Below are 17,629 nucleotides of genomic sequence, written 5' to 3' on the forward strand. Positions count from 1 at the left end.
TAAATAAGACATAAGTAAAAGATTGGGTGTGACAGAAAAATATACATGTGAACAGTCTCTCAGATGGACTTGTCTTTGCTGATCAAATTCCACCCTTGGGGGCTGAATTGTGGAATTAAGGCACAGAATTTGTACACCTAGAAGCGCATATAAACCCAAAGGCTTGTGTGAGATGCCCTGAAACTGCACTGAAAACTGCTATAACGGACTGTAACGGAGACAGGTTTTCTTCAAGGCTTGGACTACACTTGGAACCAATCTCTGAGAGCTATCACACATTTTTCCACCTCGAAGTATGACATACTTTACCTAAGAAAGCCTCCTTAATTTCGGTCTTGTCTGTTCGACGGATTATTTTCACCACAAAAATGACTGCAAGTGGCGTGAGGAACGAAATTGCCTGTGTGAGAGAGAGCAAATATCATGTGTGAGAACATCAACTCCTTCTCAGTCCAACTGATTAATAATTAGCTGCAGCCATTTCCATTTAAACCAAAAGGCTGAATGATCTTGATCAAACTCCTGACCTTAAGCAAAGTGGGATGATTTGTCTTTTGCAACTCCAGGGTGACGAGCACATTAATATTCCAATATAGCCCTCGGTTATAATTGATTTGTAATTGCCCAGAGCTGCATTTAAAATGTCAGCTTCTCCAATGAAAAAGTAACAGTCCATAAGGTCCACAAAATTCACACACTGATCCATATGGAATTTGTACATTTTTTCCACAGTGTGCGTTGCTGCAGAAGGCACCACGCTCAGGCTGAGTGCTCAGTAAGACCCTACTCAACAGAAGAGACTGCAGCACCAACTTCCTGGCATTTTAAAATGCTCTTCATCTTATTTTTTGTTTTCTTTTCAACTGTCATGCTTGAATGCATTGGGAAGATTGTGTCTTTATGATTCTTTCATTTACCAGTGTTTGGATGTGGACCAAGCTGCTTTGTTTTGATCAAGCCCAGAAAAACAACAGCTGAGCATCTACAAGTTTAGTCACTGGTTAAACAGAACCTTATTCTGTAATTGTCAGTGCTGGAGGACAGGAATCCTCCTACAGGGAACCTGAAATGGCATCTCTGCCTCAGTGCACACTCAGTTTCCATGAACAGCACTTTTATTATCACAGAGCAATCTGGGCCATGATGATTCACCAGGAATGTCATCCAAAAGTCATCTTACTGCATGCAGCGCCCAGTCTGGCCTCTCAGGGCAGGTACTCATTGCTTTTCTCCAGAGACACACATCAGTTTGTCCCAAGCACAGCACCAGGGAGTTTCTCATTAAGAGCTTGCCATGGAAACTCTGATTCTGTTCTCAACCGGTCCTTCCCTCATCTCTTCTGTCTCAGACCTTCAGTTGCAGAGGTAAAAGGCAATTTACAGGCAAGGTAGTACATTTATGCTTCTTGCTGGTTCCAGTCTAAGTTAACCAATTCCTTTCTAGAACCTACAAACCTCTTCACAACCACATTTGGTCAAAAAATATCAGAGTCTTTCAAAAACATTTATTCTCTTAAACAAAAGTGAAAATTACTGGTTGAGGTTTGGAGGGTTTTTTAAACAAGGCAAAAATTAAGCTGTAAATAACACAAGGGGTGCCAGGTCTTAAGTAAGATTATGCTTTCTTTGCTGAAGCTGAACTATGCATTAGTTCTTAAATAGCCCCACTGACACAAAAACCAGACCAGACAGATATATTATGACAAAAGACACGACTCAATCTTCTTTTTATACCACAGATTAATCCCAGCCCTCACTTTACGATTTTAGAATATTTGAGTAGAAAACAGTATGAGAGTGCACTATGTTTGTTATTTTCCCTGTGCATCTTGTACCAGATTGCCCTCACCTGCATCTGCAAAATATTATCTAACTCAGTGAAACCTGCAGATTAAAACACAGTCTGGAATCTGTTCCCCTTTTCTACATTTAGGAAGGCAGGGACCAAATTTTGTGCAAAAAGATGTGTTGTTTCCACTTCAAATCTCCCTCTAAATAGGTGTGAGATTCAAGTTTGGGTGCCAATGCCACGTTACTGCTCCAGAAATGTTCACTTGTCTCTATCCTCATCAACAGTTTCATTTCTGCTTTCAGAGAAAAGTGTGAAATAAAAAAAAAAACAAGTCCTAAAATCACTAGATTCATTCTTAAAAACAAGGATTGCCACCAGGAAAAAAAAAAAAAAGATGAAGAAAAATATCTGCATTCCAGTACTGAAGAACATGTGGGAATATAGCCAAGGCTGACAGGCTGATAGTGGTGGTTTAATGGAGGCAGAAATCTTTTGAACAAGCAGGAGCAGCAGAAATTATCAACAAAGAATAGCAGTCAAGTGGCAGCTTTTTCCAAACCACTTCCCCATCCATCTTCAGAAATCTGGTAAAACTGCAGATTTCATCATACTTCACAAGCATGTGAATTTTTGAGAGAGATGAAGAACTATTCATGTTTGTGGTATATTGCTGCTCCTTACACAAAAGCATTACCTGGAAGGTGCTTTTTATTCTGCAGCAAAATGCACACACAAAGAAATTTTGACTTGTGACAGACTCCTTTTTATTTATTTTGAAAAGGTTCCTCTATGGCTCATATCTATACCAGATTTGGTGACATTCTAATGAGCAATACTCTCCTCAGATGCATCTCAGCAACATTTCCTTTTCCAGCAGTGAAATATTCCAGCATTGCCAGGCTTTTGTGAAACATGGACAAAATCTCTGTCATTTATTATTCATCCTGGCAAACCAGAGATGTGCTGAAGTTATAGGGACTCCCACACACTTCCATGCATCCAAGGGAAAGCTGGCAGTTACCTGCACTTTCCAAGGCAAGGAATATTCATTGATAGATAGAACCAGGCTCAGGTCTTGCCAGTATTTGCTACCCATGCAGGAGTCAGCTTTGTCTAATTTGGATGTTCATTCACAACATTTCCCTTGAATTCAAGTCTCTCATAGCAAATAAAATAATCCAGCAATTGATAAAGTCTCAGAGGTTTCTTTCTGGTAAGCCATAGTCACATGTTTCAATATCAGAGTACATCAGTGGCAACAAATTCTGTCCGTAATGAAAGCTTGTGATCAGTGCTAGAGTTGGATTTTATTTCCTTTAAATTTGAAAAATAAGAAAAGAATATAGAAATTACCTATGTTTCTTAATTTAAGAAGCTGTTCACTGTTTAAAGTCTGAGCCAGAAAGAGAACACAGGCCATACAAATGTTACTGACACAGAATTGCCTGAAAGTTCCACCCACCACAAACTTTGCCAAAGTCTGGGGCTCTGGGAACAGGGGAATATTATCATTATATCCCAGAATTGTGCTTCCCAGTGCCTTCTGCCTAGAGAACAAGAGCATGGACTAATGATTATCCCAACTGGTTTGAAAAATAGTTTCACCACTGCAGCAAAACCCTGTACAATGATTCAGCCTTGGTTCTTGAACTCTTCAGTTATAAACAGATCAGAGAAACCGCATAGCAAAGTAATGCTGAGCATAAGGAAAAATCACACAACTAAACTCAGTCTTTCCCAGAACAACAATTTAATGTTTGGCTTGGGGGTTATTTTGTTTGTTGCTTGATTTTTGGGTTTTGGGTGTTTTTTTACACAGCTGTCTTCATTTCAGGAAAAATATACATTTTCACCCATCCAGGATGAAAAAGTCCATAATAGGGCTGCTTCTTAATGCAATATAAACAAAATGTTTATTGTTTATAAGGGCAAATTTAAAAACCAGGCCTTCAGCCTCTGTCTTAGAAGGCTGGGATATACGGTTGCCTCATATGCAGGAGGCACCTTTAAGTTGTTCCTTAATTAAAATTTTTTCATAACTGAAGGGTTAAACCTTCATAAAAAAGCTGAATAGAAATTATATCACTGATTTTCATCATCATCATTTTCATATCACTGAATTCAAGTTAGAAAAGCAAAACCCTGGCCTCACTTAAGACTCAGGAAAAGATGACTTTGAGGCAGCTGTGGAAAAGACTGAACTTCTATTTTTACAGCCTGAACTATACCCATAATTTCTCAGCACTTCTGAGATGGTCTGTCTTACTGCACTCTTATATACAGAGATTATTATGATTGGTAATCATTGCTAGTGAGGGTTATCAAAGCTACAAAGTTTGATAACCAAATTCAGCCATCCATTCTGCACATCCTGAGCAGGGAAGAGCCAGAAGAGCAGTGACAGCAGGGCAGCTCTGTGATAAATTCAGTGTTGGCAGAAGCTAAAACAAAGGTTTTGCCTTTGGGGAAAAAAAAAAAAGATTATTCAGAGTCAACTATCTCAGTGCCTAACATGCCTAAAACAAATTGGATTTCAAAATTTAAGCACTTAACCTTATAAGAGCATGGCAAGGTTTTGTCAGGTCACCCAACCAGCTAATTGAAAAAGCTTCTCTACTCATTTCTCTCACATCCCTCTAAGCTAACACTACTTTCATTCCTAAACTGAAAAATCAACATTCATAAATTCAGTCATCTGATAATGCTTTTTTTTAAAGACTTCCCGTAATTTGGTACATTTTGGACAACATTGGTTTGGAAAATAATTGCCTTTAGGATTAAAGGAACATCCTCTACTTGTGAAATATTTCCTACTGCTTATCAAATGACAGTACACTCAGCTGACAGCCATCAGATGACCCAGAGGCCTTTAGTACTTACAAACATGAGACGTGTAGGGATGTTGTCTGATTGCACCAAAGGATTTTTGTACAGCCAGATCTCCTCTGGCTGGATCACCCGCTGGAAAGGATCCAAAAATTCTGTAAAACTGCAAACAACAATCAAAGATACAAATTTTTCACAATGATGACCAAAAACACCCAGAAGAGTTCTGCTGATTTAGAAAGTCCCCCAAATTCGACATAGCCTGCATGAATTATCATTATTACTAAATTGCTACATTGCCATCCTACCTCACTGCATTTTAGTAATACAAACTTTATAAATACACCCTTCAGAAAATGCGTTTTAAAAGTCTACACTTTTAAAGCTGTTCTACAACTTTATAAAAGTTCCGTGAACACTACTGTGGAGAATAAATTGTCTTTTTTTTTCTTCTTTTTGTGGAAAAAGTGTGCAAATAATACCATGAGGTTAAATAAATCATGTAGTCATTTATTATCCATTTACAACCATGCAATGCAGTCTTTTACCCTGTAGAAATTCTATAACAAATATAAAATATAAAATGTTTTTCAAATGTCAAGATTTTGAAGCATAACAGTTGCATTTGCAGGATCACAAAGCAAAAGAAAGAGAAAGAAGCAGCCCAGAAAATTTCTTCTACTGACAGAAAAGAGGTAATTTTAGAGAATATCTCCAAAAGAAACTTTCTCCTAAAAAAGATGGGCTGTCAAGCTTAAGAAGAATCTGAGTCTACCAGAAATGCCTCATTCTACCAAAACAATTTAAATTTCATTATTATGTCAATTAGCTATCTTAAAAAGCAAATCAAAAACAAACCCCCAAACAAACTAAAATCCCCCATGGTTCTGTAATTAGGTTATTTTGAAATTAAGAGTATCAAAATAAAATGTTGAGGTTACATTGTCTATAGAAAATAATTTGTGTGGGTATCTTTTGTCATGCACTGAAAGCAAAAGCAGGAATTGTGATCCTTGACTGTAGTAGGAAGTTTCAAAAGCTTTTCTTGACTACCTAAATTGTCTCACTTCATTTAAACCATACTCCTTTTGCCACAGAGTCCTTCAGTGCTCTTTAACTTTTCTTGGCTCTGAATTAATATCAGACAACCTGGGAAGTTTGGCCTTTGCTTTACATTGTTCATTTTAGCTCTGGTTTATTAGGACTTGAGGAATGGCTGTTGAGGAAAGACACAGGGACCAGTTTTCTGCAGATTGCTCTCACCTAATAAGCCCATGGAGCCAGAACTTGGAGATGTAGCAGCCCAAAGCTTTTTTTACTGTAAATTTTCCAAAGCCTAGGGCTTTAAACATCTCCAAACCCAGGTTTTATACCAGTAGCAGGCATGTCAAGTGACTTTGTAAAGAGAAAAAGCCCAAAGCAATTTGTAGAGCAGAGTAAAATTAAACCATACTCACATATGCAACCCTCCCCAGGGAAGACAAGCCCTCAAACCGAGCTAGGTCAGCTATTTCCTAAACAACAGCAAACTTCTTATCCTACTCATGGCACAGGGGTCGGAACCAGCTGCTCTTGAAAGGCCTCTTCCAACCCAAACCAGTCTCTGACCCCCTTTAGCTGAGCACACTCAGACTCCCCCTCTAGACAGAACATCCAAAAGAGCCCAACTGACCTCTTATTCCTCTCCTTTCCTAAAGGAAAATAACAAAATTTAAGGACCAGAAAAGGTCAAACACAGTCTTGTCACTTGTAACAATATTTATGTTTCCTATACTGGCCTACATGGACAACAAGATTATTCTGGAAGCTTAAGGAGTCTGGTTTTGCAAGGGGAATATTTACTGTTATGCTCAGCTTCTCCAAACCCAGAGTCTGAGCCTGCTCTCCCAAGAAGGTGAACTTCAGAAGTGTCAAAACAATTTGTTTCAGTGTTTTCAAAATGAAAACTTAAAGCTTTTTTGAGTTTAAAAGACAATGGCTTGTGCATGACATGAAAATAGGAAACAATTCTAAAGAAGAACAGTTCCAGGTAATGTATCACCCATATGAAAAATTCATTTTACAGTTTTCAACTAGAAAAATAAAGGTCAACCCCTAGACAATACAAGTAGGTTTGGTTCCAAGCTTCAACTAAAAGAAAGTCCTAAAGTGTATTATTTGAAGCATTTCGGGTAACTGCAGAGAGCAAGCAACACACAAACATTTGTGCTTCAAGGTGACCATGATATATCTGTGCACCAGCGCACTTTTGGAAAGTTTGTCACATTGGATCAGAAATTTAATTAAATTGATGTTAAGACATTTGACATTATGAACAAATGCCAGCAGATTTAAAGGTTTGGGGCTCTTCTTGATCTTTTGTTTCATGTCCCCTCGTGATGTAAGAAAGCTAAAATTATAGTTAAGTTTGAGAAATTAAAATAAAAAATCAAACTCATTTCTCACAGGAAACAAGCTATGACACCGCAGATACACACTGTCATAAGATTTAATTCCTTTAAGAACATAATAACACATGCTAAAGAGATGAAAATATAATAAATAACAAATAGTATCTGATTTCAGATGAGGACTGATTTTTTGATTAATACATACTCACCTGTACTCGTATTAAGAAAGAGTAATTTCAGCAAATCTATCAATGACTGTAATCATTATTATTTTATGCAACAGCAGCAGTTTTGTATCCACTATATATTAAATCTGATTATGTATTCATTTATTTCTTGGACTAGTGTTCTGATATCTTCCAAAAACAGTGTTCAAATTAAGTGCAACATAATGCAAAAAAAAAAAAAAAAAAAAAGTTTTCTGAAACTGGGCAAAATAATTTCAAAATCACTGTTGAAGGAGAAAAAACATAGCTGCAGAAGGCAGCAGATGTCTCTGTGAACAATACAGAAATAGAAAGTAAACAGTTAGAGGATAGTGACTGTAAAAAAAGAAATCACTTTCTTTTTTTTTGTCTTCTGAAAGAGCTCAACTGCTAATTAAATTTTTATGCCAAGACTCATAAGAGAACAATTCTCTCCTTTTTTTGAAGCATCACCAATGGGTGACTGGATATGAGATTTCACTAGCTGGAAGGCAATTCCCTTTGTACTGTATTAATCATGAGGACATACTGGTTTCTAAGCTGCCTAACACCTGGTGATTTACGTTCCTTTGTCCCAACGAAAAGTACAGCTTATCACTATTCATAAGTCAGCACAAGCTTGTTTAAAGGACTGGATGTTATTAGAAATGAATGCAGTCCTTGGATAAAGAAAACTGGTTTTGATCATTTTGTGTTATGGCCCAAAATACAACCTCAGTCCCCTGGCAGCAGGTGGGCAAAAAAGCTTCCTTTGTTTTAGTACAGAAAAATTTAGTCGTAGCTTTTTGGCCTTACATTTCCTTCATTTTTCCATATTCACCCAATGTTTTTAACTGCTTAGCAAGCAAGATTTCGAACACTTCAGCCTAATGATGTGAATTTAAGGCATAAAAGGTCTTCCATTAAATTCGAGAGCCTTTAACTGTGACTTTCAAGCAGCCCAAGGGAAACAGGAGCCCAAATTTCATTAAAAACATCGGTGAGCAACAGGTTCTCCAGTCCCTGGGGTTGCTTTGGCCATGCCAACACTGCTGCTTACAGCACCACACTGAGGAAAAAAGCTGCTCTTTTCTGAGGACACGAGCACTGCGAGGTACATTAACTTCATTTCCATTTCACAGCATGCAGCCCTTTAGCATCATTTCGTGCCAGCACCACATCACAGCCAGAGCCAGGTAACAGTGCACTAAAAGCAGCTTTGTGATGATATGGACTGAAAACTTGCAGTTATCCTTTTATGAAACCATTCACTGGTAGTGAACGAATCAAACAGAGCACAAATATCCTCACAGAGGTTTTGACCTGAGCTTCCACCGTGGTTTCCATCTCCCATAAGTCACAGCAGGATATTGTTTAGCACCTCACCTTACGGTTTCCACCACTACCTGGCCCTCAGCTGCATGAATCACACTGCAAGGTTTAAATTTGCTGCCTGCTCCTGAGCATCAACTAAAGGGTGGGTGGTTGGCAGGAGAGAGGGGAAATTGGGGGTTTTTTACCTTTTACTTTTTCCCTTGCAGACAAAGCTTTCCCCAAATACCAAGTGTCAGTAATTGAGAGGACAGAGCAGTACACATGGTTTGACAAAGCAGTAGGAGAGAATGATCATGAACTTGTGATTGTTCAAACCCAGACTTTCATCCCAGATACCTAACGAATGACCCTCCTCTTTTCTAAGCTTCATCTGTTGATAAGCAGATTTTATCCTCAAATAGGTCTCTCTGCAAGTCCCCATTGGGGCAAACAACAAAAAGATAGCAGATATTAATGAACTTCTCTTATAAATCACCTCTGAGGGTCTGTGAAGAAAAAAATTGGCTCTGACCACCATTCCCTGCCTGTAGAACTCTGTGTGAGCAGACCTTGCTGCCTCTCCCAAAAACACATATTAACTGTGGTTGGGCTGTTGGAACTCCATTTTGGATGTTTTTACATGGATATTTCCCCTAGTATTCCCCAAACCGGGTATCAAATCTAGCAGTAAAAGCTCTTCTAGTGTACCTGCCATGTTAAATTGTGCCATCAGTTGTTCTGCAAGGTTGTGAGCGGTGTCAGTGGCGCTGAAGTTGGTAATAGTTGGCCTAATTACAGAATTGGCCTAATTGGGCAATTCGCAACTCAGTGAGAGATTCCCGCACCAGAGACTCACTGCCCCAACATTTTGGATGAAGAGCCATAAAGGAGAAAGAGTCATAAAGGAGAACACATCATTGGGCCCAACAGCTGTGGAGATAAGAAAATTGTATTCTAAAAGACAGGATTTGCTTTAGGAGCTTCCTACAGGTGATCCAGGCTAAAAGAGAAGGAGCCCGGAGTTTGCATCATCTGGGTACATTGCATTGACCACTGTTTGTTCACATCACCTTGGCTCGCATTTGAATTCAAGACTTCAACCTCGCCTTTCTGAAACACACTAATAGTGGGGAAAGCATTCATGTCTTGTTATTTGATAAACCTGGAGAGAATAACTTATTCTCAGGCCGTGAGAAAACCTAGCCGTGTTTACTGCCTACAGATAATATTATGGAAAAAACCCTCTAACTTCCTGGTGGTTATTTTACAAACTCCTGCAAAACCAGACAAAATCTGAAAAGCTTGAAATGGTCTGTGTCTGGCATGTAAAATTAACAAAACTGAAGCAGAGGGGATAGTGATGAAGGGAGATAAGAAGCAATGCCTGTGGTTTATCACCATTATTCTGCTCTCCACAGAGTTGGAGCAGTTCAGACTCTGAAATGTTGCTGTCTGTGTGTATCAGCATGATGAGATAGCTTTGTGTCAGCTCAGAGGTTAGCACGAGCAAAGAGATCTGAGCCATTTAATATCTAAAGTAATTTGGGAAATCCACAGCTCCTCAGCCACCCAGAAGGGTTTCAAAAAATATGGCCAAGACTCAATTATGAATGACAAGAAAGGAAGAAGCTGGCATGAATTAAAAGTATAACTTCAATGATATAAACTCTGATAGAAAAAGAAACATCCCCTGTAGTTAAGGCACAACACTGAGTGTCAAGAGATTTGATGCTTCCTGACATGGTTTTACAAAGCAAGGTAGGGCAAACCATTGCAGTATCAGCATCAAAGTAACTCCTAATGCTGCAGCTTGTTTATGAACTGGACTGGTACCTACACGTGCCAAGCATGCACTGCTGACAAACACCCAGGTAGGAAAGCAACAGCTTCAACTCCTCTGAAGAAATCGAAACGAAAGAGTTAATTTAAAATATATATCAGAATTTATATTGCAATAGGTACTGAATGCAAAAGAGTGCCCATCAGAATAGGAGCTAATGTTTTATTGGTTCTTCATAGGCTTTTTTTAATATCATTTTTTAACTGCACTAAAACCAGCTAAGTACTGTACACTCACACTGACACAGAAGCACCAGCATCCATAAATTTTCTCTCTACCTTTTTAACAGCTAAAAACTTTTTATTTCCCAGTCCAATGCCATGCAGTGTATGCACCTACTATTTCTGATTAACAATGTATAACCCCGATACAGAGCTTTATTGGGACTGATAAAGACAAAGGGCAAGGGCAATGTTTTCAGGGGGTTTTATTTAATGCTACTGGCAAATAGAGGGCTGGTTCTTGAGGGTAGGTTTGGCTTCAGATGAGTCAGTACAACTTGATGGAAAATATTTCTGAATACTTTAAATTAGCTAGCAATTGCAGTGTGACATTTAATTAGCACATATGCCTCCATTAGCCCTTCAGACATATGAGAAATCATTTTGATTAAGTAAAGACTGAAAATAAATTCTGATGCAGTTTTAAAATACACACATATTACCACAGCTGTCATATTTCCTTGAAGTACTACAAAAGGAGAGTTTCTGGTATTTTTCTTCAGCCTTATTAATAGGTTTCCCAGATTTGCCTCACATATCCACTGATTTTACAGCTATATCTCAGGGTATAACTTCTCCCAAAGATGAATGGCCACCCTCTGTACTCTCCTCCTTGCGGCCAACACTGCACCCAGCAAGGAGGCAACAGCTGTGGAGCCTGGGATCAGTTAAAAGCACAGATCTCGAGCTAGAAACAATACAGATTCACAACAGGAGTCCTGCGGCTTATGAAATCACATATAAATGAGATATATACTTAGAATACCTAATATGAAAGAGCAAACCAACAATCTTTTCACAGTGCTGAAAAAGATAGAACAGCCTGGGGTGGAGTTTTAGAACCTAATGTGAGTTTTCTTCGCACTTAAATTACATTGTCACTGTTTTCTCAGTCCCTAGCATTTGAATTCTCTCTAAGTAAACTATTTCCTTCCTGTGACACAGAGGAAAGGGGAAGGATTATCTGAGCATGCATGAACAGCACAAGAACAAGGAGTTAGCACAGCCAGGCAGTTGTTCTTGAACATCTGAAATATTCCAAAAACTTCCAGTCCATGCATTCTCCTTGTTAGGGGCTGAGCCTTTGAAAGTAAGTAGAACTAAATATCACTGAGCATCATTATAGCCACTGTGATTCTAGAAAACTCCCATTCCATGGGAATAAAATGGGTTTCCAGACCTTAAATTACTTAATTATCTCTAATACAATCTTTTCACCATCATGTCTTCCTCACAGAAGTGGAATATTTGGAAATGAGCAAAGTGAAAGGAAGAAAGAGGGAACAGCTGGTCACGCTGCATTGCAGCTTTGATAAGAAGAGCAGGAGACAAGAGTGACTATACTGAACTATAGAAAAAATCCCACTGCAAAATTAGTCCAAGTCATATACTTTGGCTTGTTTTTAATTTTTGCAACTTTGCTTGACCTAATATTGAAAGCGATCTTTGCAACTTTGCTTTCTGGTCAGCAGAATATAAAATAAACCATTCTGAAACAAAAACAACTTTGTTTTGGCATTTAGCTGCTCCTGGGGTGAAAGAGCCATTCGGTCCTTGTGATCCCTGCTCACATGGAACAGTGCTGCCCTTGGAAAACAAGGCAAGGCAGTCAGAGCTGCTGCTTATTGTGTCGAGGTGCAAGTCTTCAGGCCATCCAGAAAAGTAACAGAAATAATCAGCAGTAGTTTTACAGAAATAACCAATACCAGCCAAGTGAAAACCTATTAGCTCCTGGTTTCATTGCATTATCTCTCTTTTTATTTACTAAAAAAATTTATTTATGGTATTAATTGTTGCCTCTATCCTCTGTTTTTAATAAATATACCCTATGATACCAGATATTTCACAAAAGCCATTTTAATGTGTGTTTGGGGAGGAGAAAGTAGAAGGAAATGAACTCATGAGTTCTGCTGCCATTAGAAGTGTCAAAGCTGGCAGCTGTACATTATCCTAAAGTGAAAAACTGAATTCATATTAAAGGCCTAAATTAACTAAGCACATGCCTGAATAATGAACCCAAACACACTACAGACAGTAAAAATTTTCCTCTTGATGTTTTTAATGCTTATTTTGATTACATCTCAAACTGCTTTCAGTCAAACAACCCTCAAAAGTTCCCTGCACAACTACACTGCTTCACAGCAATTTGATGGAGCTGAGTCTAGTAAAGTTCCTTTTTTTTTCACATCTGCATGTCACAGAGTATTGATTATGTTTGGATCTGAAATGAAAGTTGGGGTAAACTCACAACCATGCCAAGTTTCTCTCTTAGTGACAAAGGTCCCCTTCTCAGTTATCTCTGTCTCTCCTTCATTCCTCCTCCTAATGATACTCCCAATAAAATCCAAGTGTATTAAAATCACTCAGTCCAAAAACAGTTCTGTGAGAACTACATGTTCCAGAGTCTTAGTAATGATTTAAAAAATAATAATAATAAGAGAAGAAGATATAGTAATGGGGAATAGGAGCATCACTTTTTGCCTTTTGTAGCACTCACTGAGGTCCAATAGCAATCGTTACCTTCCTGCAAAGCACCTTGGACACAGATGAGCACAATTATTAATGGCCTCTCTGTGGGCTGTGAGAGTACAGACAGGCCATTAGATCTGTTCTCCCATTAGTGAGAATTGGCAGCTAATGAAAATATAACGCTTTATATCGGGTGACACTCCCCTCTGTTGTTCTCCATTTGCAAGGCTCCACAACACTTGGCAGGGAGCCACAAACTCTTCAGAGCTGAAACATTTCTGAGCTAGCATTTTCACCTCCACTATACAGGCTAAAGGAGTAGTAAAACTTCTCACCCAGTCCAGGCTAAAACGTCAGATTGCAGAGTAAAACATTTCACCTAATCTAGGTTTTCAGTTTTCCCACAGTCTGGTTAATGCAGAATATTTAGCACACAAACTTTGGCGGGGCACTGCCCTGCAGAAGGGACCATCAGCTTCTGTTCAGTGATTGCTGAAGTACTCTCCACATAATTTCAAATTGGTACCACTGTTCCCTTTCCTGCACATCAAGATGAGTCAAAAAACTCTTGCAAGAAATTTCACTTCAAACTTTTACCCACACACTGGGACACTCTCAGGAATATCAGTCCACTGAGTTGATTTGTGCCAGCTTACAGGAGCACCCAGTCTGCCTCCTCACAGCAAAGCAAAATTTGATGTAAAATACTCCTAAAACACTTGAGTGCAACTTGCATTTCAAAACTTTCATTAGTGGAGGCTCTACCTGTCCTCGGGCAGTCTATCACAGTGTTCTAAGTCCTTTCAATTAGAATATATTTCCCACACTCAACCTAAGTTTCCCTTGCTACAAATTTAAAAATCTTTCCTATCTAATTCCCGGAGGATGTGAAGAGCAGCTTATTGTCTTCATACATCTCAAAGGAGCTGCTGACCTGTGAAGATCACTGCCACATCTCCTCAGATTTCCAGATTAAACAGCTCAATTATTTCTACCTTTTCCAGGAAAAAAGAAAACAAAAGATGTTTTCTACACCTCTCTTACAATCTTCCTCACTCCTCCTCTCAACTCTCTGGAATGCGCCTGAATAATTTATCTCAATCAGCCACTTACTATGAAAACACCAGTTGTAAACGCTGTTACCCACCCTACAGTAAAACAATTTCCACTGACTGCATTCATATGAAATTTTAATTAAAAATTTGTATTAATTAAATTGGTGTTTAATAAAAAGTGGTATTTTAACAAGCAAAATATTTAACCATATAGATAGTAAAACTAGAAGTGTTTTGTAATACAGAGAAACAAACAAATACAATACACAGTGACGGTAGCAATCTGATTTAAAATGAAGAAACATTTCCAGTCTCATTTTCTACAGAATCATATCAATCAATCAATCAATCACAGTTTCTTGCATAGCAACGACCTCTGGTCCAACGATGACAAATCTAACATTTAAAAGCAAAGGAAAAATGTGAATGGAAGGTACTTTAAAACCCATATAGTCACGAAAATCTTAGTTCAAGTGCTACAGCTGACGACAACTTTCTGTCTTCCATGCAGACAACACAATTGGATCTACTGTAAAGCAGCTGTTCTGATCCAGAAATGAGTGAAGCTTTCCCTAACCATCCCAGCCTAAGTCCCTGTTGCTCATTAGTGGATCACAACCAATACTTTAATTAGGGATGTGAGTGCTGCCTTTAGCTTTCTGTCCTTGTCCGGTAATCCTTGCCAATACAGATGCAGCACTCAGGCATCCCCTGTTCGGTACCAGCACAGTCCTTACTACACAAAAAAGTTACAAGACACACTAAACATTACCCTTAATTCATTTTTAGCATCAATAATTCTGCCAGCTATTTCCAAGTACCGACTTTTCAAAGTCACTGACAGATTGGGAGACCATAAAGATCTTGATTTACTGTGCCAGATATGAGTACATTCTCAGCAGTAAGGCTGTAATTTTTATTAAATTCTTTCCCATAAGAATCACAGTTAGTTGTGCCTGATCTTGACTGTGCTTAGATCAAAGTATAAGAATCAATTTATTAAAGAAAAAATTTTCCCCCAGGAACCCTATCAGTCTTAGTAGCATTCTCACTATGAAACATCCTCAATCAGGCTAGAAGCAAATAAACACAAAGTGCCAAAGTCTGTGAGTAAATGGGATTCAACAAGATTCAACAAGACACACAAAGTCATCATTTACTCCTCAAAAAATCTGGAGCAGATGCTTTGGCATTTACAATAACGTCCTCTCTTAGCATGTGTTCAGCTGTGAGTTTAGCCATGGAGATCAACTGTAAATCCTATCCTATTAGCAGGACAATTAGAACTCCTGCCATTAAATCCCCTTCCCTCTTCCCATCCTTTCAGCTCCTCTTTCCCCCAGACTCAGGGAAGACAAATGAAATAACTCAGTTCCACAAACTGTATTGATACAACAGTCTGTAGAAACAGTCTGTCTCACGCGCAGACCAGAGTCTGCCCAAAAAGACAGGTAGGCACAGCTTCTCCTGGATGACTGTTATCAAAGTCAGTAAAATCCAACCCTATTTCAATAAATATAATACAAAAACAACAGAATCTCAAGCTTCAACTAAGTGAAACACCAAGTAGCTGAACACCAGCATGACACTGAGTGGATGCTGCTTCATCACTCCTCTCCCTTCTCAGCTGGATGGGGGAGAGAAAATAAATTGAAAGGACCCTGGGTCAAGATAGGAACAGGGAGGGATCACCTGACAGTTACTGTCATGGGCAAAACAGACTTGACTGAGGGAAACTAGTCTAATCACACTAGAAAAATGAGAAAATCTAACTCTTAAAACAGCTTTTCCCCGCCTCTCCCTTCTCCCCAGGCTTAACTTTGATTTTTCCTCCCTCCTCCCCTCAAGTGGTACAGGAGGATGGGGCCCCCTCGCTCCCAAACCCTGGCCATAAAACCCAGTACAGTACCAAGTGTCCCTGTGAGCTCCCTGGTCATTCATACCCATCAGGACAGGCACACGGTTGTCTTGTTGTGTGCTTCATGTGATGCCAGGTAGAATTGGTATTTAGGTATTTATTTTGTTTTCACAGTAACCTGTCAAGGACACAGTGCCAAGCAAAGTTAAAATTCAGGTTACTTTGTGGTGTATCAGGGAGTGACAGGAGCTCCATGTCATTCTAGCTCTCCCATTACTTCAAAGGTGTGACCCACTCTGCTGAGCACTGGAACAAGTCTGTTGCTCAATATGCAACCTTTGATATGTGTTCTCAGATCCTAAGCACCAGAGAGGCTCTTTTCTACAGCAGGTCTTTCCCTTAACTCTTCCTTAACCCTACTCAGGGAATTAGACTTCAACCTGCACCACAAAACGAAACCTTTCCCTCACTTTAATAATGTGTAAATTATGGCTTACAATAATGCACCTATTATTAAACAGGTCAGCAAACACGTTGATGTTCTCATTTCTTTTTATCACTACTATTTGTGAAACACTGAAAAAGCTCCAAGAATGTTCAGTGAACCCATTGGCTGCCTCACGACAAAGAATTTACCAATTAACTGAAGGAAGGGTGAGAAAAAGAAGGATTGCCCTTGTTTTCTTGATGAGAAATTGGGGTACTCAGGAATGAAGTCCAAGACTCTTAGGATCAGAAGCCAAAAATCAGGTTCCAAACAGCCAGAATTATGGGATATCCAAATCAAGAACAGAGGACACAAAACCACGAGGAAGTGGCCAAATACCTACTTTGAAAATTCAACTAGAGAGCCAAGGCTTAAAAGGTGCTTTGAATTCTTGGTCCAACTGATTTGTGTAAATTCACAGCATTTGAGCCACAGTGAGAAAATAAATCTTAATGTCTCAGTCTGGTGATTTCTTCTCAATACCATCTTGCCCTTGTTACCTACACAGCTCTGACTGCTCACAATTCTCAGCTCAGCCTGTCCTCCAAAAATCCTGTCCATATGAGAGAGAAAAGGCAAACACAATCTGGGGGAAGAGCAAAACAAAAGTGCAGCATTGTAGAATTTCCTCGGGTAATTGATTTTCTCCCTGTGTTAACAAGACAATACACAGTATCATTTATAAAGGCAACATATGCAGGATATCCAGCAGACAACATCCCCTGACAAAGAAAGCTACTTGAAAGAGCTTTCCACATCAAATTATTTCATGCATATTCATAACTCGATTAAAATATTAATAATGTAAACTTGTAAGGAACACAACAGGCACAGAAACAGCTTTTATTTACTTACACCAGAAACTGAACATGGCACACACACAAGAGATGTCAGCATTAGTCAATGCTGCAAACTCACACGTGTGCAATATATATCTGTATATTAGCCTGCAGATAAACATTTATTCCTCAGGGAGGCTGCTAATGAGGCTGTGCTCTGGGGAAGATATCCAATTACTCCAAACGACATTTATATTTTAATCACATCACGTGCACTGAAGAGCTCGAGGTTTGATGAAGCAATCCTTGAAAGACGTTGTCTTTTCATTCAATTAGCTCTCTATAAACATCAGTGATATACTTTTGACAAGTCATTGGGCTAAATATACTATAACACACACAAATCCTCTCTT

General features: G+C 38.9%; 1 protein-coding gene across 1 annotated transcript in view; it reads right to left on the minus strand.

The window, feature by feature from the left end:
- PLPP4 (phospholipid phosphatase 4) overlaps nucleotides 1-17,629 on the minus strand; it is a 48,584-nt gene that overhangs the window by 26,863 nt on the left and 4,092 nt on the right. Inside the window, exons 2-3 of the mRNA XM_032116451.1 lie at nucleotides 4,673-4,781; nucleotides 310-400 (exon numbers count right to left, since the gene is read on the minus strand). Coding sequence (XP_031972342.1) covers nucleotides 310-400; nucleotides 4,673-4,781 — 200 coding nt within the window. The remainder of the gene's footprint in view (nucleotides 1-309; nucleotides 401-4,672; nucleotides 4,782-17,629) is intronic.

Source organism: Corvus moneduloides, chromosome 8 (genome assembly GCF_009650955.1).
Source record: "Corvus moneduloides isolate bCorMon1 chromosome 8, bCorMon1.pri, whole genome shotgun sequence".
NCBI classification, from domain to species: Eukaryota; Metazoa; Chordata; class Aves; order Passeriformes; family Corvidae; genus Corvus; species Corvus moneduloides.